The sequence below is a fragment of the Pararge aegeria genome, chromosome 21 (genome assembly GCF_905163445.1).
Source record: "Pararge aegeria chromosome 21, ilParAegt1.1, whole genome shotgun sequence".
Taxonomy (NCBI): Eukaryota; Metazoa; Arthropoda; class Insecta; order Lepidoptera; family Nymphalidae; genus Pararge; species Pararge aegeria.
The window spans coordinates 7,689,709-7,716,103 of NC_053200.1; the positions used below are offsets into that span (position 1 = coordinate 7,689,709).

Genomic DNA, 26,395 nt, shown 5'->3' on the forward strand with positions numbered 1-26,395 from the left:
TATTAGCTTTAAAACTGGTTTTGATTACTACCAAAAGCATTATAATACGAATGGTAAAACCTGCCTTTTGTCTAAACTCATCTAAATTTTATTACGCCGCCTGCGCCGTGAGTGTCATTAAGCACAACTTTCTCCACGAAATGGACCAATAAAACCATTTGAGATCGTTAATAAGTTAAAGTATAATAAACCCGTCCCGTATAAATCTGGAATGAAATCCGACTACCTCCTGGCGCAACTGCGCTGCGGTTTCAACTTAGAGGTCCAGGTTTTTTATGGTCTGGTCAAGTGGGATGCTTCGGTCGTGGCTAGTTACCACCAAGCGCTTTATTTTTGTTCGGTACTACATCACGTAGAGACCGATTATTTAAGGGTATAAAATACTCGTAACTGCGATTGCCATACCCCTAACATGTTAGCCCGTTACCATCTTAGACTGCACCATCACTTAGCATCTGGTGAGATTGCAGTCAAGGACTAACTTGTGGGAAAATAAAAACCAGGTTAGCTTTCAAAACCTAGGTAAAATATCTATTGTCTAGTGAAACAGTGTTTGGTAGGATTTATAGCTTATTTTAGGAAATGATTTGCTCTAGTGAATTATCTACGTGGACAGCAAGGTAGGTTTATGCATTAAAAATATATATTTTAAAAATGCACAATCCTTGTCCATTATGAATCGAAAAACTAGACTAGGGCTCTAGCTAGTCGGCTATCTTAAATCTAAAAAGGTTCTACATTTTTAGATTGAATTTTTTTTATTTAACATGAAAATTATGTAGATATATAACTTGGCTAAGGCCCCATGCCGAAGAAGGATAATGTTTGCTGAACTGTTTTGAATAATTTAAATGAAATTTTAATTATTTACCATAAGTATTTATTTCAGGCGACAAAATCCGTGCCCAATTGGGCAATAGAGCCATTGCCGAAACAGCTGTATCCCCACGAGCTGAAAGATGTCGACTTGACCAAACCAGTCCTGTATTTCCCACAGCCATTCTCTTTTCCTGGATATCCAGTTATTTTGTACTTGTGAAAAAAACTACCTACTATTCTAAAACTTTTCAATACCTTATACAACGTGTAACCAAATTACGAAATAATGTCGAAGGATTCATAAGTATATTTTATAAGGAACCACCCTGAATCAAAAGAAGCATATTTATTTTACCATACAAACGAATTCAAAACATTCCAAGTGTTTACTTATGACAACCCTATTGAAGTTAAAAGACCGACCTGGGCATAGTACCTAAACTCTGCGACACGTACCTAATAAATTGACATGAGTCACATGATTTTAATTTTGCATGTGATGTTAGGGCTGTATATTAATTTCTTTCAGCAAAAACTATGGCAGTGGTTTACTCAAAAACTTTAGATTTTGGTTTCACAGATAAATCTCAGAGAAAGTACAAAATGTACCTCGAAAGCCTGTGAAGTATTATTGCAGTTTTCAGTTGTATACGACAGGAAAAACCGTAAAGACTATAGTTTTTCGTATGGTGTGAGAATACTCTATCTTTTATAGGTCAGTGTGTGAGAACGTTAGATTTTCCAACATGTCACCCAAACATACCCTGTCGCTGGTAAAGCAACATTTACCGAAGTCTAACTGGACGGACAGACATTGTCTTTGAATGTCCGAATGTGACTATTTCTAGCCCTCCGTGTCTTGTAAACCACGGTGAAACACCTGATAAACGTCTTGAGTAAAAAAAGATTCTGATATCGTTACCTAATCGTAAACCCGATTGAACCAATGAGTATTGCAGCAGCGAGTTGGGGCGCATCTCAATAGAGTTTCAGGGGATTCTACAAAGGCTCTATGGTAGAATCCTCCAAATCCCTATAGAGCTCAGACTCATAGCAGCAGTGAGTAATAAACAAATTATTGAGGGTGATGATTTTCCAGTGTTTAAAAATTTCAAATCATATTACAGACTTTATTCTGTTTTGCATTTCAATATTAGCTTTTTTACATAGAAATATGCACCTATAAGTATATTTAATTTATACGTTAACGGTTAAAGCGAGTGATGATTTTATTGAGGCGGGAAATATCGGCAATTAAGATTTGTTCTCAAGGGTATGATGACGTACTCAGGGTCCCGTTAATATTCCTATCTGCAAATCGTAGCATCAAACATCTTTCCAGTTTATTAGAGTAATAGCAACCGTTGTCTTCAGATTCTGAAATATTTAACAATTCACATTGTTATTACAATTTACCGTTTAACCCATTGATAGTCTGACGACATATTGGCGCAGTGGGCAGCGACCCAGCTTTATGAGCCAAAATGTTTGTGTGCTGAACATAAATGTTTTTCAGTGTCTGGGTGTTTATCTGTATTAATATACAGATAAACACCCAGACATGTATTTATGTGTATTATTCATAAAAATATTCATTTCTTATCTTACCTTTTGTACCCATTAAACAAGCTACGCTATCTTTGGGACTAGATGGCGATGTGTGTGTGTCGTAGTATATTTATTTATTTATATTCTAGTGGTTAGCGTGACGCGAATCACGAGGTGCTGAGTTTGATTCCGTTTCAGATAAAGTTAATTCTTAACTATATTTTTTTGATGATTTTTTTATTACTCTGTTTGTGTAATCCAGTTTATGTATGAGCATGTAGTTTTTCGTCAGTTTTTTAACTATGCACCAGTTTTTTAGTTATTCTGTCTGTTTATCTCGCGTTTTCCTAGTACTAAAGATGCCTTGCAGAGATCGCTGTTAAGTGATAAGGCCGCCTTTAGTATCTGCATCTGATTTTGGCTTTTATATTTTTCTTTTATTTACTTAATTAGTTTTAGTGTGCATATAATGATTTTAAATAAAATTAAAAAAATATCTATGCACATGTATGCCTAAAGTTACTTTACCAGATTGTAATTCTTGGAAGCAAGCATGAATCTGATCCCTTAACAAGGTTCTAGACTGTTGAGATGTCACCGATGATTGAATCTTGTTCCACAGTTCCGCTTCACGGGGGATACCCCTTGAGTCCACCTGTGGAATTTCCGTAATTGCTTATAGTTTTAACTCAAACAATAGAAGTGTTTACTTAGAAGCAAAAACCTTTCTTACCACATGTAAATTGGCGAACACACATTGACTGAGGCACTGGAACGAAAGATGAATAATTATTATTAGAACTGTAGTAGGATAGCGAAAAGGCCACGAAAAGATGCAAATAAACATACTATACAAATATCACTTTATTAATTTACTTTATAAACTATGACAATATGAACTTATCGTTTTTCAACCTCGCAATTCACTTCATAACCCTCTAAAAAGAACGATCCAACCCGCCAAGAAGAAAACCCAATTTCCCGCCAAAACTCATAGCGTCCAGGTAGAATCCAAGCAATTTGATTGGTTCCCGCCGTTATGCGTCTACCGGCGTTAACCAATCGGAGAATGACAACCGATCGTCTCGTTCAAAAATAAGATTAAATTAAAAAAAATAACAAAGAAGTGGAAATTATAATGCTATTTAAATTTAAATCCTAACAATAGTTACATTTTATATCTGATTTTATTTCATTGATGACTGTTTAGCGCTTGACTACGATCTAGATAAGATTTTAATCAATCTAATCCAAAGTATTTATTCAACCTTTAGTCAAAGAACCGTATAATTTTTAAATGCAAAAATAATGGATTAAGATGATGATTGCAAATACATGTCTTTAATATTGCTTCACACGTCAAATACACATTCTGTGAATATTTTATCTCTCTGCCTCATTGTTGGTTGGTCGCTGTGGTTTGGTCTTGCCTTAAGCCGGGTCTCATCTAAGTGTTTGCACACGAGGCCTAATCTTTAGGCCTAAGTATATAAAAAGCTTACCTCTTCATTATCGTCTTTTCTTAACAGCGGTTCGTTTCTTTTAGCTCTTGTAGAATTTGTATAGTTATTAGCCTGGTTATTATAATAACTTCCAGTAGCGGGACTAGGTTTCGTGTTAACAAACCTTTCCTTTCCATCACCGGCCCAGTAATCAGAGCGTTCGGCGTTAGACCCATTTAAAACGTGAATCTGATTGTAACAGCTGCTGGTGTTGCGTCGTTCGTGATCGTATAAGTTCGCATCTTGTTTTGTGTAAGCGTCTATACGTGGGGATGGATCGTCATAATTCTCACTTGTTCGGCGTTGTCGCTTTGTATTGTCGCTCGCTTCACCATTCACGTAACAAGTTTTAAGGGCAACTGCGACGTCCTCTTCCAACAAATGAATGTTCCCATCGCTCGCGCATGATGTTAATACCGGTAGCATAAGAAGAAGTATCACCGCCATAACTCCGATGGTATTGTTGTGGAATGCTCCGTGCGGTGCTTTTAAATTGGTAATGCACAGGATGTGTGGTTATTATAGCTGACAGGTTACTGGCAGGACCGCGTGATTTGCAGTTGATTTAATTAGGCAATTAAGTCATTGCAATAGTAGGTATGTATAATTATGTGAGTATATTTCCGATAGGAGAAGGAGATAATAGTTATATCGTTATAGATACTTGACTGACCTGCAAAAGCAGTACAGTAGGTAGGTATACCTATCCCAGTAATTATCTATGTCAACAAAAATAAAAGAAATTATATGTTTATTAAAAGACTTGCTTCTTAAGTACTAATGCTTATAAATATAAAATATACACTTACTACGACAATACACACATCGCCATCTAGCCATCATGGCAAAGTAAGCGTCGCTTGTGTCATGGGTACTAAGATGACTGACGGATATTATTATGAATAATATATATAAATACTTATACAGACATATAAACACTGAAAAACATTCATGGTCATCACACAAACATTTTCCATTTGTGGGAATCGAACCCAAGGCCGAAAGAAGAGTCGCTATGTAGACTGCTGGATTAGAACACTCATACAGGAGATAGGGTATAGAAGGTTCTGAAACAATACGCGTTGGTGCCCGCCAATCCGTATTGTTACAATATTATCACAAGTTAGCGATAGCGCCTAACCGTGGCCGACGGTTTGACGTGCTCTTGTAGACACTGTTAATTTTGTAACTCAGCGTCGGTACTGAGAATTCCTTAACAGAAAACCCTAATAAATAAAAAAAAACAGGATTCGATCAGGATCGAACTGATCCGTATTTGAATAAACACTATATTAACTAGGCAGTTGTATAAAATGCTTAATGACCACAAATCAAAAATCTTCCCATAGGGATTGGAAGATTTACTATGTTCTTCTTCCAAACCCTATGTTAAGATCAGAGCATTAAAATCGGCGTAATTTAAAATAAAAATATTCGGTTTTTTTCGAGTGTTGATAAAAGGCTGTATGGGAAAATTTTACGTATTTTAAAATTTTACACGGATAAAGTCGCTAGTAGGTAGATACATATAGATAATAGATATATGTTATACCTACTCAGTGATGTGAGTAATGGATGGAATTCCCATACAAATTGTCCCTGCTCATCAGTCGTCGATTAAGTAATATTATATTGTTAAAACCCTCAATGAGTCATTAAATCCAAATTAACTCTGCATAATAAATGTGACACATGATGACCTTGTATGTATGTATAGGTGAGGATGTAATCGTACATAATATAAAAGTAACTAAGACTTTACTCAGGTTCTAGGTATACCAATATTACGTTCACATTTTATTAAAAGCTTTTTGACATATTACTAAAATTATGATACATATACATATAAAATATATTTATTAAAATTAATGATTAACTTATTTCATTTAATATTTTTTGAATTCACAATTAGAAATACCTACGGGTAAGTTATACAAGGATAAGACGGCATTTAGATTTAAACTTTATTTCTTTAACTTTTCTTGTAAATTAGCGACTTTTACATTTAAGCACTCTTTAGTGCTATGTTTACATTAAAAAAAAACAAATAAATAAATAAGAAAGTTGGTAAATTCTTATAAGTATGTTCTTCTTAAGGTATGTATTTTAATAAGGTAAGGTAATGTGGTGAAAACAGAATAAATAAAATAGCCAAAAATATTTCACTACTCTACTTTGCTAAAGGAAAATTTTCAATAGCCAAATAAGTCTTACTGTTATATAAAGAAGAATTGACACATCTTTTCAGTAAAAATACCTGGAGATAGGCTACCGGACGATTAAAAAACTGGTTCTTACGAATAAAAACCGGTCCTCACGGAAAATAATTACCGACAAAACAGCACTTATCGGTATAAGTTCACTTTTTCAATGCACCAACATTATGCAAGTAGAGCTATAGGACAGCCAAACTGTTTATTCGATCAAAATTCCTCTATTTCTTCCCTCGTTTTGAACCAGCGTAGTTTACGAATGAATTTGTCATCATCATCTCATTACAAGGTACCTACGCATCAAAAGTGTCTTCTAAAGACTTATTAGAATAAAGGAAACTTTGACTAGGTATGTTTTTTTCCCCAAAAATTTAATGGGCGTTGATGGCGTTTATTTAGCTGTAGACTAAAGGTTATGACTTTAAATCTACTGTTGTAAAATACTGTGCCCTTTTATTGCTTATTGTATTTGTTGTAACTTGTACCTACCATAACAATTCTTTTTCTTCATTATTTTTAATCTAAAATAAAATTCCAATAAATTTTAAAATGCTATAAAAATTCGGAACTGACAACATTTGAACATGCGAATCACTGGCAATCGTGTCCTTTCCAGGGCTTTAGCTACAGTGCTCATACCGGCAATGCGGAAATTTATAAATGCTCTTTTTATCTCTCCTATGCTATTTAGCGCCATGGGATAGGAAACATTGCAAATTGCTTGTTAAAGCGTCTCATTGTAGTGATGATAATATACAGATCATAGCCCTACTATTAAATCTGTCACTTTTATTTCGTTTAGAGATATGTGTACTTATATTAGTAGTTATACCTAAGACCTAAATACATTTGATTTTTGGTGAGAGTATTTTCAACACAAAGACACGTATTGAACCAATGCCAGATTCAGATCTTAAAACCTTAAGCTAAAATACTGTAGAGGATGTATTTCTGTGTGTTTCTTTATCCTTTACCATAATGCCCCCATTTTCCATTTCCCCATCCTCCCCATGCTGGTTTTGCGTCATTCCCATAAACTCGCACACCAGGGTGGCTTCCATAGGCCCTGTAACCACTGCCAGCAAGACCACCTTTGCCCCGATTGCCATAACCGTCGGGTATGCTCATATATCCACTCGAAAGAGCCCCAGTACCAGAATTTCCACCATAAGCGCCAGTGAGATGGAATGTTAGAGGTATATGAATGCCTTTTAGACTTGTAGGACGATAGCTACGCCAAAATGTTTCAGCGCGTTCCATACTCTCAGGAGGTTCTGTCGACGTGTTTGCATCTGTGAAAATAATTGTGGATATTAAAAGAATATTTCGAATCTAGAGCAGATATTTTCTTGAAACATCGACGCTAGAAATAGAGAGTGTACCCTCGATGCTGCTCAAATGCGATTATTGTATGGAGACTAATAACAGATATTCCCATCTTTGGGCTCATGTGAGAAACAAATCCATGACTTCGGTATCCGTAGTCCAAAATGCTCCTACTATTAAAGCAAAGAACCAGTAACGAACGTTGAATATGGAGATATGATGCAAAAATATCAGCCGAGAGGTGAGCGGCTCAATTATTAGGGGGAATCCACTATTGCATTACGTGAGATGATTTTGATGAAACTCCACCTCCCTTGGTGCGATTTCGTCAGATTTTGCTTGACCCTCTCCACGGTCCACCTAACCCTAATTTCACGTAACATATTTTGCATATTTTAGTGTAATATATTGATATATTGACTTGGTTGCTTTGAATTTGTTTGAAGAAAAAATCATCGCTGTATTAATTATTTTGCTACTTTGTGAAGTTCGCATTACTCGAGAAATATTATTGGGTTTAGACATGATATGATGATGATGACGTTTTAAATAGCGCTGTAACCCCCGAAAACTAGGGGATTAAGTGTGCAAGGACATTTCTACTTTTAGATCCGTCAATTTAGTTAGTTGAGATATGTGTGCAACAGAATCGGCACCTACACCCACAAGCGTAGTCCATAAGTATAACACAGGTAACTCACGAATACAAGCGTATTATTTGATGAATATTTGTTTTAAAATAGTTGGTTTGGTTATTTATTCTAGCATTGCCGTTTTGCAGCTAAATAACCGCTTAAAAGTCAAGCTACATGTTAGGTACATATGATAAGTGATCTATTCCGTATTTTTTGTAACCTTTATGTGTTATGTTATATAACGTGGTAGTGCCTGTAATAACTTTATTACAATTAAAAAACGATTTAAATATATAATTAGGTATAAATGTTTTAGATTTTATTTAGTTTTAAATAGTTTATTTTAGGTTATATTTATAAAACAATTATTTGACTTGTGTTATTCTGAAATAAAGATTATGTCCTTATATGTTTTTATTTATTTATTTATTTAAACACCTTGATTGCGTATTAAGTGGGAGAAATTAAAAATATACTTTAAAAAAAAAATTAAAATCAAAAGGCGACCTTATCACTAAAAGTTTTTTATTGTTACAAACAAGACTAATCCGCTCTAGGCCAGCTTTGTGGACTACATCCTAAACAATTCTCATTCTGAGACTCGTGCCCTGTAGTAATCCAATCCAGTAAAGGGTTGATTATAATGATGATGATTATATATTTTTAAAATCTTATACTAACTTCACTACGTACGCCTTTTTTTTAGTATGTTTAAAAATCTCCTGGGAACTGGTAATTTTTTCTGGAATTAAAATTACCTTATGTCTATTGGATAGAAGCAGGTATTACTTTGCGGAAATCCATAATATAATATGAAAATTAAGCTTAATTTGCTATACTTCGCGAACAGCAGGAGAATCTGTATCTGTAATTTATAATTACTTCAATGCGTATACTCCACACCAAACAGATCCTCGGCAATACGCACGTTCCGCCCCGAAACCGGAGCATCCTCAGGAGATGTTGACTTTACAATGAATAATTGTTAAGTATACTAGTGTGGAGTATACCGATACATAATATGACCCTATGTCTGTCTCCACGATACAAACTATACAAATCTGCCAACTTTCATCAAGATGTTGCCATGGTTGAGCTGAGCATTGTTTAATAAACAGAGAAACAGACTGACGGACTCTCGCATTTATAATATTAATATGAATAGCAAGGTATATATCCCTCTTATGATACAACGGATAAATGATTATATATTATTATTTGTTAGGTACACTTGGATAATTGTACACGCGTGTAAAGAACAGGACTAATGCCTTTTTTATATCAAAATCGTGAGCTCATCAATCTTGTATAAATTATAATCCATCAAAATCCTCAACTCGTGTCAATTGTAATATTTATGAAAATTTTATTGAAAAGATTGTTTTTTGCTGTACACACAAAAAAAAAAGTTATAAAATTTCTAATGCGCAGGTCAAAAACGTAGTTAATATAAACTTATTGAAATACAAACTTAATAATAATAGTTAATCATCATCACTCATTCCTGACCCAAGAAACGAACCACGAAACGAAAGTTCAAAGTTTGTATTAAACGTAAGCTTATAGAAAAGTCCTATTATAGTATAAAGGACTACGTAAACGATAAAAAAGCTTGGGTGTAAATTATTGCTCTAACCAGGTTGCTCTTCTAATAATTTAAAATGACATTGTGAGATGGTGATAACAAAAAAAAACACCCGGCTAAGTTTGTTGTGGGCTTCTTCTTAGACCAGGACGCGTTTGGAACCCTCGTATCTTTAGTTTTAAGTTTACGAATGTGGTTATCGCCATCATCTCACTACCGTGTAATTCTTATGTACGCATCAAAAGTGCCACCTATGGGCCGGGCCTACTTGAATAAAGATATTTTTGACTTTGACTTTGACAGGGCACGGGTTGAAATTCAGAATGAGAAGTATTTAGACTTTATTCCACAACGTTGGCCACGCAGATTTGTAGACTATAAATGCCGTTGACGGCATTATGGAGAACTCTCAGGCATGCACGTTTCCACACAATGTTTTCCTTCTCCGTTAAAGCAACAAATATTTAATTAAGTTGAATAAACCTCCATTACATGATATCCGAATAGATATAATAAACTTCAAGGTCAAGTATAATATCATCATATAGTAGGGCACGGGCCTCTTGCTGGCCAAGTATGGATTGTCGGGCTTTACACGCCTTTGAGAACATTATTGGCGCTCTCAGGCATGCAGGTTTCCTCAAGATGTTTTCCTTCACATTTAAAGCAAGTGTTATTTAACTACTTAAAACGCACATAACATTGAAAAGTTATATATAGGTGCGTGCCGGGATTGAACTGGGCCGTCCGAAAGTGAAGCCAAACTCCTAACCTAAAGCTGCGGACAGTTTATATACTTACGTAAAACTATTATCTAAGTAAACTATTCGTCACTTACCCTGTTCTTTGGCCAAAGTTACTTTGTTCACATCTTCTTCGACTCTGGATTGTACAGTTTGCAACCATATTTTCTCGGCGTCATTATACTGCGTTGTAGTTAATGGCGGGCTTGGAGACAGGTACAAGGCTGGATCAAGTACAACCCCTTCTATAATACTTATTATTCCAATTAGACACAAAATTATCTGTAAAGAAGTTATAGGGGTACATTATAACAAGGATGGGTTATTAGTTATTACATCAATTGAAGAGAAGCGTCTAAGAGTTGCAATAAATTGTAAAAAAATCTTTGTGGATAACGTATCTGAGAAAGTATTTGAAATCTGCGGAAAAATTTGGTATAGGGCTAGTGATTAGGACTTGACTTTTGAGGGGATCGCGTCCGGATCTTAGCACGCACCTCTTATCTTTCGATGTTATACAGGTACCTTTTAAGTTATTGGTATCCGTCAAGAAATATTTTTTCTTAAATCTAATGTGGCAACGAAGGAATGTTGTATAAAATTGCTAAGATTTTGAAGTTAGAAAATAAGTCTACATGTCAAAAAAATACAATACTGTAAAAAAAATACGAATAGGCATTACTGATTTAACGCGGACAAAGTCGCCAGTAGGTAACTAATAAATTTGGAATAGTTTATTAACTAGGTACTAGGTGTTGCCCGTGTTTTTCGTCTGCGTTTATTACGGCTGCATTCCATAACCCGTGCGAACCACTTGTTTTTTCTGGGATAAAAATTCTTATTCTACTCTCCGTCCCTTATGACAATGTTGCTTAGTTAGGGCGTGAAGAAAGGACAAGCAAAAAAGCACATATTATTACACAATAATACACAGCACATAATAATAGTAAAGATATTCAAAGTTAAAGTTGTGAACTTACATTCATGATGTCACTGCACAGTCACTGCACTCTTACGTGCTATTCGATACAAATTGAGAACAGTACTAACAAAAATCCTATGACATCTGTATGATTCGGGATGAAGGAATGCCCTTTCTACTTTCTCCCAGTTTAAGATTTTTAACGTAGGTAGTTCAAGGACGTGTGGACGAAGAAATTTTAGTGAAAGGTTGTACAGGTCGCGTCACATAAAAATACCTCTTACTGTCTTACTATGAACAGTGGACCATTTATTAGTACAATCTTTAAAAGATTATTTTATTTATTTACGTTAGTATAATGTTTATTATTACTTACACAAATTTACATGTGATGTTAAAATGATTTAATGATTTTCTTAATATAGTATGTTGGCGAGGTACAACTACAGCGTTCGATCCCTGTATTGAAGAAAAAAATTTAGGGACGTAAAAATACCATTTTTACCATCTGTTTCCTTAAGGTATCAACCCCATAGACCAGCGAGGTCCCCCCAACTACAACCACGTTCGTTGAAACTAATTATTGATCTTTCACCTATTTTGGTTTCTGGCATTGCCAAAGCATACGCCAAAACTAGAAATATGAGCAGAAGAATGTAGTCCGCCTAGAAAAAAAATTGGATTTAGGTAATTCATCACATACAACTTATTACTTTTACAATATTATACTATTATCTGAACAGATTTACGTGCCCTCTTACGTGGACATTGGCGACCTCACTGACGCAGTGATGAACGCTGTGGTCACATGAGTGGAAGTCTCGGGTTCGATTCCCAGCAGGATCAATGTGGGAATTTTCTCTATAATTTATGAAATATTTCTGGTCTGGTCTAGTGAGAGGATAGTTACCACCGCCGACAAAGACATGCCGCCAAACGATTTAGATTTTGCGGTACGATGCATGCCGCGTCAACCAATCAGCGTTATGGGCGGCGTATAAAATAACTGATATGTACCCTAACAGGTTAGTCCTCATCGTCCCTTACCAAATATGGAACAAAATACAAAATAGGCTATAAATAAATGCAGAGCCTAGCTGATAAATTTCAAAATAAATAACCTATATTTCTTGCCTTCATAATGTTGTTACTTATTTGGACATCGGACTTATCTTTTGGGTTCAATGAACTTTTGCACCGTATTAAAAATTATACTGTAGTTACTGGTAACACATGCAAGCAAGTGCAATATATTCAAAAATATTTTAGGATAATGTGTGATCATCAGGGTCTGTGCTTATTTATAAGTCAACATACATCTATCATTAATAATCGGTGGCTACTAAATTGATTTTTAAACGATCAGTAATGTATGGATTCGTAGATGACGTCATGTTTATTATTATAATCGATATTTTTCTGCTTGATTATTTTTGATAAGATATTTAGTATTTACATATACGAGTATATCTGTTAACAGTGAGAACTTTCAGATAAATTTCATGCATATCGCATCCATTGATATAAAAAAGTACTAGCCGCTATGCAATCGATGGCTGCGATCGGTCGTTATGGACTCGATTGCATTGGGAGCTACTTGCCTTCTGTGCTGTCATGCAGCACAGAAGGCAAGTAGCTCCCAACATTCACACACATACACGATTGCTACAATTTTTTGCATCGTAACGTGGCGTAACCGAAGCTCGTGCAAGTTGAATGCTGCAGTAAGTAACTTATGCTAATTAGGTGTTTGCATATCGCTTGCACAAGTTAAGCGCGCAGTATGTTATCGGTAAGATATGTAAACTGCCTTGTTGGTCTAGTGTTTAGCACCACCAACGACGACCACAAGGTCCTGTGTTCGAAGCCCGGGTCACGCCAAGAATTGTTATATAGGTGTCAACCTAACTTGTGTCATGGGTATTATCACTTGCTTGTCATAATAATCATTGGAGCAGCGTGGTGGGTCTATGCTCTTAAACTGCCTCTCATGAGAAGCGATGGCTAAGTCCAGCCGTGGGACGTTAATAGGTGGCTGATGATAAAGATATTTAAACAGTATAGAAAGAAACTCATGCAAGACTTATGCGAGTGTTAGTTAAGACCTGAAGAGCGCGATTTAGATATATGTACATACAAGTATATGTATATATGTACATACAAGTGCAACCCGACGGCCTTGTGTTTGGACCCGTTAAAGTAACATTTTCTGTAGGATCTCTGGCTGTGATTGCCAAACTTGTGCTTTATGATTTTACTAGCTGTTGCCCTCGACTTTGTCAGCTTTTGTTTTTGTTTTTCGAAAGACTCATAAATTTGGCAGCTCTTTATGTATTTAGGATAGCTAAGCCTGGTGTAAAATCGTCAAATACTTTCGTCCCCTCTCCCGAGAGAACTGAGCTTAATTTCTTGATAAAAAGCATCCTATATTACATCTAATACCTTCGGGAATAAGTGTACAAAGTTTCGTGATGATCGGTTTAGTAGTTTTTGCGTGAAAGCGTAACAAACAAACTTACATTCACATTTATAATATTAGTAGGGATTTAATTTTAAAACGAAAAAAATTTTCGTTACCCACAGTATTCGAATCTGCGACCGTCTGGCAATCGCGACTTTAGCGCTGAACCTCTAAGCTAAGATTCTTATATCGCTAATAGCTTGTAGAGATGCGATTTAGGTTTATGGACATACACGTGCAATCTCGATGGCGACGAGTTGCCTTGTGTTTGGACCCTTTAAAGGTACCTACATCACAACATGTCCTGTTGGATCTCCGGCTGTGGCGGCACAAACTTATGATTTACGATTTTTTTAAATTTTGAAATGAATGGAATAATTTCGGAACCAACAGGATTCGAACCTGCGACTAACTGTCAATCGCGGCCTTAGCGCTTTACAACTAAGCTAAGGTTCTCATACTGCCAACGCAGAAATGCTGTGTAGTGACATGTTATTTATGATAAGGGTTATGACGTTTTAAATTAATTAAAAACTAAAACTTGCAAAATCTAGAATTTTATTCGTCACATTACATCTCAGAGAATTAGGTTAGGGCGTTTATACTTGCTGTGTGTAAAGAATTTAATTCACCGTCCCCAACCACCTCCGAATCCACCTCCGAAGCCACCCCCAGAACCACCGCCAAAACCACCTCCAAATCCGCCTCCACCTCCAAGGCCCCCGCCACCCCCACCTCCGAAACCCCCGCCAGCTCCACCTCCGAAACCGCCACCGAAACCGCCTCCTCTACCCCCAAATCTTGGGCGGTGACCAAATCTAGACTCAGCGGGAACGAGGCTCTCCGTTTCTGAATTCAATTTGGTAACATCATTGTCAGGTTCTACTGGATAAGGCAGTGCGTAGGCCGCACACACGCACGCTATTACACCGACGTACAGTAACTGCAAAAAACGAGTATTTGTAAATAACGAGCTACGGATATAGTTTGTGCGTAGGTATACATTTACATACATTCTAGCCCGTTTTCACTAAACCTATGCATTGTGAGTTTGGGACTCCCTAAAAAGACTTATGTCCAGCAGTGGACGTCAGCTGGTTGATTTGATGAGCTTTTGGTAACCGGTTGATGTATGGCTAAGAATCTCCTAAGATTAGGCGTAACTTATTAAAGCATTGCCTGGTTAAAACGGATATCCCAGATAAATAATAAATAAATATACTACGACAATACACACATCGCCATCGAGCCCTAAAGTAAGCGTAGCTTGTGTTATGGGTACTAAGACGACTGATGAATATTTATAATATGAATAATATACATAAATACTAAGAATATACATATAAACACCCAGACACTGAAAAACATTCATGCTCATCACACAAACATTTTCCAGATGTGGGAATCGACTCACGGCCTTTGACCCTAATCATGTCTTTGACTGAAAGCAGGATCGCTGCAAACTGCGCCAATCGGCCGTCAAAGAGGGCTAAAAGTTTTCTTTTTAGTTATACTGGGGCATTCTGCTTTAAATGTATGCAGATGGGTTTGCTTAGATTTTAGACTTCTTAAATATTAAATGGGGACTTGCTATCAGCAGGAAAAGTGGTTTCGACCGAATATGTGATACGAGTATGATGATACAATTAGGTATGTCCGTTTTGGTAACAAGTGTTTCTACACAACCTTTGGTAGGATAACAGGGATCACAGGATCGGTAAAATAAACATGACATGGGTAAAATCTACATGACGAAATCACGCGTGCGGCATCGTTAAGATCTTAAAACTACTAAGGAATAAACTAAGTAAGCCAAAAAAGGTCAAAATCCATGCAGGTTTTAAGTTAAAAGAGGAGCTTGCTTGATAGGATAATGATTGATTATTTTCTGTGCACGGGTTGAGAGGCAAGCACCACCCGCTAGCACCATGTGTGGCTCTATCAAAGTATGCCGGAAAGTTATGAGAGAATAATTAGGTAATCTATATATATAAAAAAAATGTTATGTTGGTTTGTGTACGTTTTGTTGTAAGTTTCAAGAACTCAAATAGTTCTGCACCGATCGAGTTGAAATTTAGCATGATATATAATCCGCATTAAGAATTGTTTTTATTTATTTTTTGCATCAGTCACATATCCGCGATCGCGAAACTACAGTTTTTTTTAACGATCGATATACCAGTGACCGCGCCATCTGCCGAAAGCGAGAAAAACACTCGCTGACATATGTAATGTATTCTTTGTTTTGTTTCTCATTTCTCAACCATTCCATAAAAATGTGCCACAGCGTAGCGTGGAAGGTACAACTACAACCTATAAGAGCAGGTTTCCGTGAAAATTGTTGTAATAGTATTTTCACCTTAAGAAAAAATTCTAAACACCAACCCGAACCTAGGAAAACCCACGCTAGAACAGCAGTAGGACACAATAATTTATTTATTTAGCAACACCCCCCTAGAAGTCATTACAGTTGCCCAATTTGTCTCCCTGGGGCTATTTAACAACAACAAGTAATAGTAACAAAAAATAAAATAAAAATAAAACATAAAAATAAGCTATATAAATAAAAAAAACTAATGAAACTAAAAAAATAAAGAAGAATAAAAAAAAACAATAATAATAACAATAACCAAAAGTTCAAAAATAATAAAAACAAAACATTCAAACATATAATTATTATCTTAGAGCACCTACTATGTAATAACATTTTAATTTGTTTTTGGAGCTGAAGGCGCGGGATGTGAAATATGTCCAGCTCCGAATTACTATGACTTAGGTCATTAAAAAGCGCAGCGCACGAGTAAGTGGGGCGTACGTAGTCAATTTAGTTCTGCAGCATGGTAAAGCAAACAAATGACGACGACGCGCACTGGTATAGCCATCCGGTACATGCAGACCTTCCGACCCTAAAATAAAGGAGTCACTTGTTTTGCCCTGGACTAGATTCTTAGAACTTAGGCTACAGTACGCCTAAGTTCCAACCGTATACTTATATAACCGATAGTATCCCACTATACCAAGAAGAAACATACTTTGATATATCGTGGGATATCCAATAGAATACCCAAACTGTTTCCAATAATATACTGAGGTCTAATAGCCAGTGGATACCGGGGCATAACTATGTATGTTCTTGCTCCGGCTAAAAGAATACAATTCTATTAAGGCCAACGCACATCAAAGACGTAAGGCAGAGCATTTTTCTAACGTAGGGTTTATCAATACAACTACTACTAATAGAGTGCAGATTAATATTAAACGAACGATCCCAAGGCATCAAAGTATCGGGTGGATTTTTTAACATTCTTAGCGTTGACCCACCCTAATAGATTCTAATAGAAGAACAAAAATGTTGTAAGCATAATCTTACCTACTAGTAACTAAAAGCTGGTAAGAGAGAGCAGTCAAAGATGGAAACGGGCTATCCTGTTAGGGGTATAGTTACAACCCTGATCAGTTCCTACGCGAAATCGTAAAGGAACGCTAAATCGCTGAGAAGCACGTCTTTGTCGGTTTTTAACCAAGCCAAAGCCTCCAACCAAATATATCGATATATTAAAGAACGCTTATCACTGCAATCCAGTACATTCCAAGTTTGAAATAACTAAATTTTTCTTGACAAATAAAAAATTTGAATTATTCTAAATTTTATTCTAAGAACTATTTAAGCCAACCTAGATAATGATTTGTAGTAATTAAAAATAACTTACAGTGTTCATGGTTGCAAAAGAACTAATGTCGTGGTATTTGGTGGTTCGAAGCTATTTATACAGGTCTACGAAGACCTCTTAGCTTTAAGAGTTGTGACTAATTCCAGATACGTAATCTATATCTATAAATAAAAAATTACTATAATATTTGAGTTCGATACAGGTAAATAACCTGGCGTAAGCTTAACTTCAGTTAGTGCTGTATACACATACTCAAATGTTAAAATAGTTTACACAGCACTTCAAAGTTTTTTGGCGTATTTTTGCGGGTTTTTTGTTTATCTAAGTCACAAAGTTTGTGAATATATGGTTCATATACCAAAACTACAGAATTTTTTGAAATAATATAACGACTTATTCCCATCTTCCAACCTAGGTGGAAGTTGGGAACATTATTTCTTATCTTCCAACCTCTGAGAATCCGCCTGTGGTCTCAGAGGTGTATCGATAGCTTATGCAGTGCTAGCTACAATAGATGATTTGACTGGTAGGGGTGTTGATTTGAGATTGCAATGAGTTCCATCGCACATTGGCCTATCAGATAATGAGGAGGCTGACTTTTGGCAAAACATGCATCCAAGAAAGGTAAATATGCTAATATATATTCTGAATGACTACCGAATTATAGGCAATTATGTCAGATAGAAGAGAGAGAGAGAGAGATATGATATATAACACTTCAATATGAGCCTCCTCATGTACCTTGGAGTAGTTATTCACGGCTGAAAAGAAAATATGTTGTTTTCGCACATAGGCTAAGATCAGGCCACATTCCGTCTAACAAATTTGGATTCCTTATGGGAAAGACACCTACTCCCAAATGTGACACATGTGGTTAAGCAGATGATGTGCATCATTTGCTGATGGAATGTGCTCGTTATGACGTAGTTAGGAACCAGTTAATTGCATCTTTAAATCTAAACAAGTTGCACGTTGGCGTTTTTCATAACCTTTTAGGAAGACCAGACTCCATCGAGGCGTGCGACTTGTTTAGATTATTTGTTGATAAAATATAGAAGTTAATGTTTACGATAGGGCTGACATGCAGCTGTTCTGTAAAAGCCCTTAAAAAAAAGATTTAAAAAAAAACCTACCTGTGTGTGTACCCGACCCGTGCCCACTACAAGGCACGGGTCTCCTCTTAGAATAAGAATTGTTGTTAGTCTACCACGCTGTCCAAACAGATTGGTGGACTTCACACGCCCTTGAGAACGGTGTCGAGAACTTTCAGGCATATAGTTTTCCTCACGATGTTTTTCTCCACCGTTTAAAGCGTTATATTTAAATTGCCTAAATTAAAAACGAACATATCTCCGAAATATTAGTCGCCGGGGCTCGAACCCGTTCTCCACGCAAGGAAAGCCGAAGCCTTATCCACTAGGCTATAACCGCTTCACCTCTGAGAATACAGTTTTTTAATTACTTTTGTTACCAACCTCCAAACTGGCAATAATGCGGTGACATTTCGAAATTTACAAAATTAATATAATATCTTACCATACATACTTACATAACAATGACGTTTTGGTATTTCGACTTTCTGTGCGTAGACTCAGTCATTACATAGTCAAAGGTTTCGATATTGATAAGTAATCTATGCTGGAATGGCAGCCCTGTACTGGTAAGCGCAGCGTTGGTCGACCCCCAACGAGGTGGACAGACGACATTAAGCGCGTCGCAGGTAGCCGTTGGATCCAAGCGGCTCAGAATCGTGGAACTTGGAACTCCCTACAAAAGACCTATGTCCAGCAGTGGACGTCTATCGGTTGATGTGATGAAGCAATCTAAAATTTATTATGTGATTCATAAGCAAGTTTCCGTTCAAGTTTCATAGGGAATTAGCCCACCAGAAATCGCATATTAATTTGTATCTAATCTATGGCAACTCTTTTTAAATATTTCAGGCTGAAATTTTTCGACCCTACCGTAAATTGTTAAAATATGTTAATACCTTTTTACCCTTTTTTCATATAAAAAGATAAATATAACCTAAACTATGTATAAAATTAGTAATTACCGTAAATTATATATTTTGTTTAATTTAATTTTCAAAGTGTACAAACGCCACAATATACGCTTTTTTGCATTTTAATATGACATTGACCGAATCGGACGCCAAAAAATCAGTAAATTACTTTTATAATGATTTCGTGATTCCGGTTAGATTTTTATATAATACCTACTTATCCCATTTACCTACTGTTATAAATTGATTCCTTTTTAAATATAATATGACTAGCTGTTGCTTGCGACTTCGTCTGCGTTTAATTTTGTTTTTTTATACCTAAATTAAATTTAGGTGTAGATCTAAAAAAAAATTAAAGTATTCAGTATCGCTAAGCCTTAAATGAGGGGTTTGCCGCTGTCTGCTGAGGAGTTCTGTGCTCTTTCTCCAACCACAGTTTGGGCAAAATTAAACACATTATAACCTCTATAGTACAAAAATAATTATTTAAATTGGTTATAATTAGTCGGAGTTGTTGTGTAAAATCGTCAAACACTCATCCTCTCTCCCAAAGGAACCGAGCTTAATGTCGGGTTACAAAGTATCCTATATTACTTCTAACACTTCCAAGAATATGTGTACAAAGTTTCATGATGATCGGTTAAGTAGTTTTTGCGTGAAAGCGTAACAAACAAACTTACAATGACATTTTTAATATTAGTAGGGATAGCGATAGGTATCGGGATAGGGATTAATAAACGATACCATTGCTAGTGAGTCCAAACAAAGCTTTTTAATCAAATTAAATTCAAATTTAAAATTTCTTTATTCATGTAGGCCTATCTATAGGATTTTTCTGTAAGCTTACGTTTTATAATCAAGATTCTTGATTCAAGGGTCATAGATACCACCTCTATAAATATGATTTGCACTTCCTGATATTTTCGTTATAATGAATGTCATGTCAGTAGTAGTTGCTACTTCTGTATATCAATGACAGTATTGGAAGATGGGAACAAAAATTATTAGTTTAAGTTATATTCCCAGCATCCAACCTAGTCGTTACAAATAGTTCTAGCCTATAGTGGTCAAGACTTTGGTCTCGCGTTCGGAAGCACTCAAATCGTCGAAAACAGGCACGCACGCACGCACTATGACTTTATCACCTATAAACTTGCTTTAACGGTGAGGGAAAATATGCTAAGGAAAACTGAGAGTTATTCATTATGTTCTCGAACTCTAAAACGACGCAAACTAAAACGCTAAGCTTCTGGTTCTATGCGCAGTGTAGACTGGCCTTGAAACTAAATTATAGTGGTTTGGCCGTGAATTATGGTTATTCATACAAAAAGAAACATTACCGAACAAACGTCGGGAATACCGAAATTAAATTCACGATCTGGTTATGGATTATAAAATGTTAATAGCGTAACCTAACGAATACAATTATACATGTTACACTTTACTGGTATTTTTGACGAATAATAACTCTCACTAATGTACCTACTAACGTAGTTAGTTTTCAGTGCCAACCCATTTTTTTTTGTTGACTCAAAAGATGTGGTTTAAAAATAAAGTTTTGGAATAAAGTATGTTATTGTATAAATGGCACCTTCTTTTATATGATAACACACATTTTTTTAGGTTCCTGTTTAAACTTCCTATTGAACAAGCCATCTAAATTTCAAGTGTAGCATTCGTTCTGACTCGCAAAAATGGGCCAACTTTGGAATTTGATAAGGAACCTCAAAAAAGGTCTACGAAATATAAAATTCAAAATAATTAGTTTTTTTTTTGTAAGCACTTTTGAGAGAACGCAAACCAGTTTCTTCCGAGAAGATGCCGGCTAGCGGTATCTTTATTATTATCTATTTAGGCAAAGAAAGAAATAGAGGTTATAAAATATATCTTTATTATTTAAATTTAACATTGTGCAACTTCTGTCCAGATGTTCTGCGCCGCCAGATTTGCAGCCTCCGGTCCACTTCCGGATGAAACGTTTTTGGTTGCACGAAAATTGCTTTACATTATATTTGCTTAAAACAAAAAATAAAAATATAATACATCTTTATTTTATAAAATTACACTACAATATAATTAAAGTCGAGGACATTATTATTAGCTAGATGTAGATTTTTTTTAATGTACAATGTTGACATGTAGAATCATTGTTTTTAGATACATTTTGAAATAAAATCCTCTAATAATTTTGAAATTAACTTCTCAGTTTTTATTGGAAGCCATGCGACTGTAATTTTTTTAACTATTGCTTTTAGAGAAAATTACGCGACAACCAGACGAAATTGTTTAAACTAATTCATAATAACTATAAAGTGTACACAAAAGCGTTAAAAATTTTTGTTACATTGTGGATAGGGTTTCATACTCTGAACAAAAATTTACTCTTAACTTTTATTATTGTGTCAAATAATAAAAGTTTACGGAGGTGGTTACGGAGTTGGTTACGGAGACGGTTCCGGAGGAGGTTACGGAGATGATTGATTCAAATCTGATCTCCGTAACCTCCTCCGGAATCATCTTCCTCTGCTGGACACACCTCCATATTTTCCACCCCCACCACATTAACCACCTCCAAAACCAAATCAACCGCCGTAACCACCTCCGTAACCTCCTCCGGAACCGCCTCCGTAACCAACTCCGTAACCACCTCCGTAACCACCTCCGTAACCACCTCCATAACCACCTCCATAACCACCTCCGTAACCACCTCCGTAACCACCTCCGTAACCACCTCCGTAACCACCTCCGTAACCACCTCCGGAACCACTACCTCCTCCAAAACCACCTCCTCTACCACCACCGTATCCACCCCCATATCCCCCTCCGTATCCACCTCTGGATCCACCACCTCCGTGATCTCTTACGTAACCTTTTCCGTGACACGGAAACGGACGTGCGTGGCCATGTTTTAAAGGAATGGTGCGTTTGAGTCGAGGATTAGCGTGTATCATGTTTTCTGTCACCATTCTTGGCTTGGAGTCAGTGTCGGAGTCCTTCGCTGAGTACGGCAGTCCTGCGGTGTAAGCCAGGCACACGCATACACTGCAGAGGTATAATAACTGAAAAAAATATATCATCTTCAATATCATTTTCCTGTAAGTAGACCAATTGTATCTATGGATACCTCTAAACCAAAAGCATTTGTTTAATAATTCTAAATATTTATTAATTTTAAAGACAGAGTTTTTAGTGCTGGGTTATGGTTGTTGAATAAATTAGCCAAGAAGCCGACACTCCATTTCATTTAACTGGATTTTATTTTATGTTTCTCCTATTTGGATAATAATTATTTTAAGATGTCGCTGGTTTTGAACACATCACAATCATAAATAATTTAATTTAAAAACTAAAGCAATCAGTATTTAAAAAAAAATATATAAATATAAAGTTGCTTACGGTTCTCATGGTTGCAAACTAAGACAATGTGTTGATTTTCGGTGTTACCAACTTGTTTATATATAGGTTTACGAACACAACCTTTAGCGTGCGATCTGTGACTAAAGACCGAGGCAGGTAAATAACCTATCTTAAGCTCATCTCATTTCATCTTTATATCTCAAAGTTTTTTTGGATAATATTCGTTGTTTTTGTCCGGCCAGTTGTTAAGTCCGAGTATTAATCAAGATTTTTTAGTGAAAATATTCATTTATATGCTTGCTAACACAAGGCAGGTATTTAATGGGTAATTATGACTTTATGGTCTCTAATAATTAATAACATGTGAAAAAAGCTTGGGTTTGAATTATTGCTCTAACCTGGTTGCTTTTTAAACGACAGTATGAGATGGTGATAACAAAAAGAACACCCGGCTAATTTATTCTGGGACTTAAACCAGAACTTGTTTGAACCCTCGTAGACTTAGTGTTAAGTATACAAACGTTGGTGATAGCCCAGTGGGTAGGACATCGACCTCACTTTCGGGGGGCCGAGTTCGAAGCACGCACCACTAACTTTTCTGTTATGTGCGTTTTGTGCGTTAAAGCAAGTGATAGAATAACAACGGTGAAGGAAAACATCGAGATATATCTAATATATAATTTTTTTCAACAAGATCCCTTTCAGTGATAAGGCTTAAGCCTTTTGCACATAGTAGGTTTAAATAAATAAATAAATGTTCTCAATGGTGTGTGAAGTCCACCAATCCGCACTAGGCCAGCGTGGTGAAAGACGGCTTTAACCCCTTCTCATTGTCGGAGGAGACCCGTGCCCTGTAGTAGTCCAGTAATGGGTGATACGATGATGATGATGATACGAATGTAATAATCCCCATCATCTCACTATGAACAAATTTTTGGCCCATAGGCCATCTTTGCCCTTACTTGAATAAAGATAAAAAATAGACATGTTATACAGAAGAAGATATGTTAACTAAAAAATAAAAATTAAAGGAAAAGGATATAACAACATATTTTAAGTGCAAAGTAGTTCGCGTGCGTGTTTGTGAGTATGCGCGTGCGCGCGCGAGTGTGTGTGTGTGTGTGTGAGTGTGTGTGAGTGTGTGTGTGTGAGTGTGTGTGTGTGTGTGTGCGCGCGTGTGTTTGTGTGCGAGTGTGTGTGTGTGTATGCGTGTGTGTGTGTTTTAATTTCATTATAATTTAATGAGATAGATAATCAATAGATATTTTTGACTTTGAATTTAACTTTACTACAATATGGATGGGTGATTATTATCACATGTTAGTGATAACAACCGGGAATGATGCGATGGCTTAACGTGCTCTCCGTGGGATCGGGGTGGATCGAGCCAATTTCTTAACACCAGGTGGGTTTTAATAGTAATAGAGCTTTTTGTAACAGCTCGTTCGGGGAAGTACTATCAATATGCTTATTTCTGCCGCCAAGCAGCATTGTTGCAATGATGTCTCCGGTTTATTGGGCGTGGGTGCCGTTGTAATTACAGGCATATGAGGCTTAACACCTACGCCTCAGGTTTTTGTACACAGAGCGGCATGTTGCAGGAAGAGTTCTTCGCATTTGTGTTGGCTTTGTGTCCGCTTGTTTATAGGCGATGGTTTCAGGTGGACCATCTGCTTGGTCCTTCAACTATCGTTTTAAAAAAAAGGCAAGTAATGGACATTTGACAATGAACATTATTTCTAACACCTAGGTAACAAGAAATAAAATACGGCTATATACTTACGACATAATAAATAAATAAATATACTACGACAATAAACACACCGCCATCTAGACCAAAGTAAGCGTAGCTTGTGTTACGGGTATTAAGATAACTGATGAATATGTTTATGAATAATATACATAAATACTTATAATATACATAAAAACATCCAGACACTGAAAAACATTCATGTTCATCACAGAAACCTTTTCCAGTTGTGGGAATGAACCCACAGCCTTGGGCTCAGAAAGCAGGGTCGCTGCCCACTGCGCAAATCAAATAATGTAAGTATATAGCTATTATTTGTTCTTCTTATCAACATATCATATCTTCTTGTACCGTGCTAATTAAGGTTTTTAAAAATCCTGTGGGAGTCGTTTGTTTTCCTCGGATAGAAAATAGCCTATGTGACTCCGTCCTTTCGACTAACGCTATTTCAAATATCAAGTTGATTCGTTGATTAGCTAGGGTGTAAGGGACAAACGAACAAACAAGCAAACACACTATTATATTTATAATATCAGTAAGATTTATTAGATAGAATTATAGATTTATGACAGCTTTAGTTTTAGTTTGATTAAGAATAATTATAGCACATGAATTCAGCAATAAAGCGTTGCCGGTTTGTTTGTATATATTATGTTTAATAAGGCGGCTGTGACACAATTAATGTTAAAAATGAAATATTTATAATTGCGATTTTGTTTTATCATAAAATAATGGTCCTCAGGTAGTTTTTCCAATTATTTCTCTTACTTTAATCAGATCTAGTTTTTATTGCACTATTCATAAATTAATATACTTAATCTTTATTCCTCACTAGTAGGTAGTAGAATGTATTCCTGTGGATTTTTATTAGTATTTTAGGAAATTTTAACGGTTTGGGCAGAAACAATGGTTTTCTTCTCATAAATCCTTCGATGCAGTTGGAATAACTCTAGAATCGAGATTCATATAACTCAGATACGATCTTCTTTTCTCGAAATGTTTTAATAAGTCTGCCATAAGATTCCTGTCACACAAACATATTATTTAGACGGGTGATACTAGCATGTTCAAACGTACCTACAGCTAAAATGTTCTGAAGCTTTATAATATTAACGAGAAAACACACAGTGGTTCGAAGCCGATGTCGTATAAACAGCGTTGTAACAGTGCATAAAGGCTATACTCTTCAAGGAAGGACGGAGGAATCACACCACCAATATGGTCAACGAAACCGACCGTATACAACACAAAAGAGTATAAATACGGTGTATACGTATAGACCATCTAAACTTCTATACTTATAACAAAACTGTAACTGGAAGATAGCTGTACATTTCATATATTTAGAAAATTTTGACCGGGGGGTTCTTTATAATCGACACTTTGTCCAAAACAGATTTTTATTTAATTTTTATCTGTCTGTCGGTCCGGGCATCACGTGAAGCTACTGAACGGATTTAAATTAAATTTGGTGTAGTGGTAGCTAATATACCGGGTCAACATATAGGATTCTTTTTATCCCGATAAACAAAAAGTTTCCTCCGGGAAATGGGATGAATTTTTTTCTGAATTTTACTTCATAGCTCCGTTAAATTTCGACCGATTTTAATAATTCTTTTTTTATTTGAAAGTTTATACTATGAAGCATTTACTGTCCAATTTTAATGAAGATCTGATAACTATTGTTGGAGATAAAGGACATGACTCTTCACAGATAACAGCAAGTCGCGAGGCATAAGGGACAACGATCGAATGCATGCGTATCTTCCTACTAAATACTAATATTATAAATGCGAAAGACATAAAATAATATAAATATAAAGTTTGATTTCATACCTGCAAATTCATTTTTAAAATA

At 36.0% G+C, this 26,395-nt stretch overlaps 3 protein-coding genes across 3 annotated transcripts; all 3 read right to left on the reverse strand.

Annotated features, from left to right (window-relative positions):
- Window positions 1-1,935: 1,935 nt before the first annotated feature.
- LOC120633234 lies at window positions 1,936-4,378 on the reverse strand. Its single transcript, XM_039903389.1, has 4 exons — window positions 3,870-4,378; window positions 3,101-3,136; window positions 2,896-3,022; window positions 1,936-2,196 (listed from the first exon to the last, which is right to left on the reverse strand). Exons 1-4 carry the CDS (start codon window positions 4,314-4,316, stop codon window positions 2,087-2,089), a joined length of 720 nt encoding a protein of 239 aa, XP_039759323.1. The 5' UTR covers window positions 4,317-4,378; the 3' UTR covers window positions 1,936-2,086.
- A 2,667-nt stretch (window positions 4,379-7,045) lies between these two features.
- LOC120633508 (glycine-rich cell wall structural protein-like) lies at window positions 7,046-10,478 on the reverse strand. The gene is made up of 2 exons (XM_039903726.1): window positions 10,467-10,478; window positions 7,046-7,374 (listed from the first exon to the last, which is right to left on the reverse strand). Exon 2 carries the CDS (start codon window positions 7,340-7,342, stop codon window positions 7,046-7,048), a length of 297 nt encoding a protein of 98 aa, XP_039759660.1. The 5' UTR covers window positions 7,343-7,374; window positions 10,467-10,478.
- A 3,904-nt stretch (window positions 10,479-14,382) lies between these two features.
- On the reverse strand, window positions 14,383-22,854 carry LOC120633344 (glycine-rich protein DOT1-like). Its single transcript, XM_039903536.1, has 4 exons — window positions 22,827-22,854; window positions 22,354-22,489; window positions 22,078-22,251; window positions 14,383-14,411 (listed from the first exon to the last, which is right to left on the reverse strand). Exons 1-4 carry the CDS (start codon window positions 22,833-22,835, stop codon window positions 14,383-14,385), a joined length of 348 nt encoding a protein of 115 aa, XP_039759470.1. The 5' UTR covers window positions 22,836-22,854.
- Between the last annotated feature and the right edge of the window lie 3,541 nt (window positions 22,855-26,395).

What these genes read in the sequence shown, in the direction of transcription:
- LOC120633234 (XM_039903389.1), bottom strand. Translation starts at nt 4,316, where the DNA reads ATGGCGGTGATACTTCTTCTTATGCTACCGGTATTAACATCATGCGCG. An exon ending in GAAAAGACGATAATGAAGAG is followed by an intron (nt 3,137 to 3,869) that starts GTAAGCTTTTTA and finishes CTTTCGTTCCAG; the next exon opens with TGCCTCAGTCAATGTGTGTT. An exon ending in TGTTCGCCAATTTACATGTG is followed by an intron (nt 3,023 to 3,100) that starts GTAAGAAAGGTT and finishes GAAATTCCACAG; the next exon opens with GTGGACTCAAGGGGTATCCC.
- LOC120633508 (XM_039903726.1), bottom strand. Translation starts at nt 7,342, where the DNA reads ATGGAACGCGCTGAAACATTTTGGCGTAGCTATCGTCCTACAAGTCTA.
- LOC120633344 (XM_039903536.1), bottom strand. An exon ending in CGCTAATCCTCGACTCAAAC is followed by an intron (nt 22,252 to 22,353) that starts GCACCATTCCTT and finishes GTGGATACGGAG; the next exon opens with GGGGATATGGGGGTGGATAC. An exon ending in TTACGGAGGTGGTTACGGAG is followed by an intron (nt 14,412 to 22,077) that starts GTGGTTACGGAG and finishes GTGGCTTCGGAG; the next exon opens with GTGGATTCGGAGGTGGTTGG.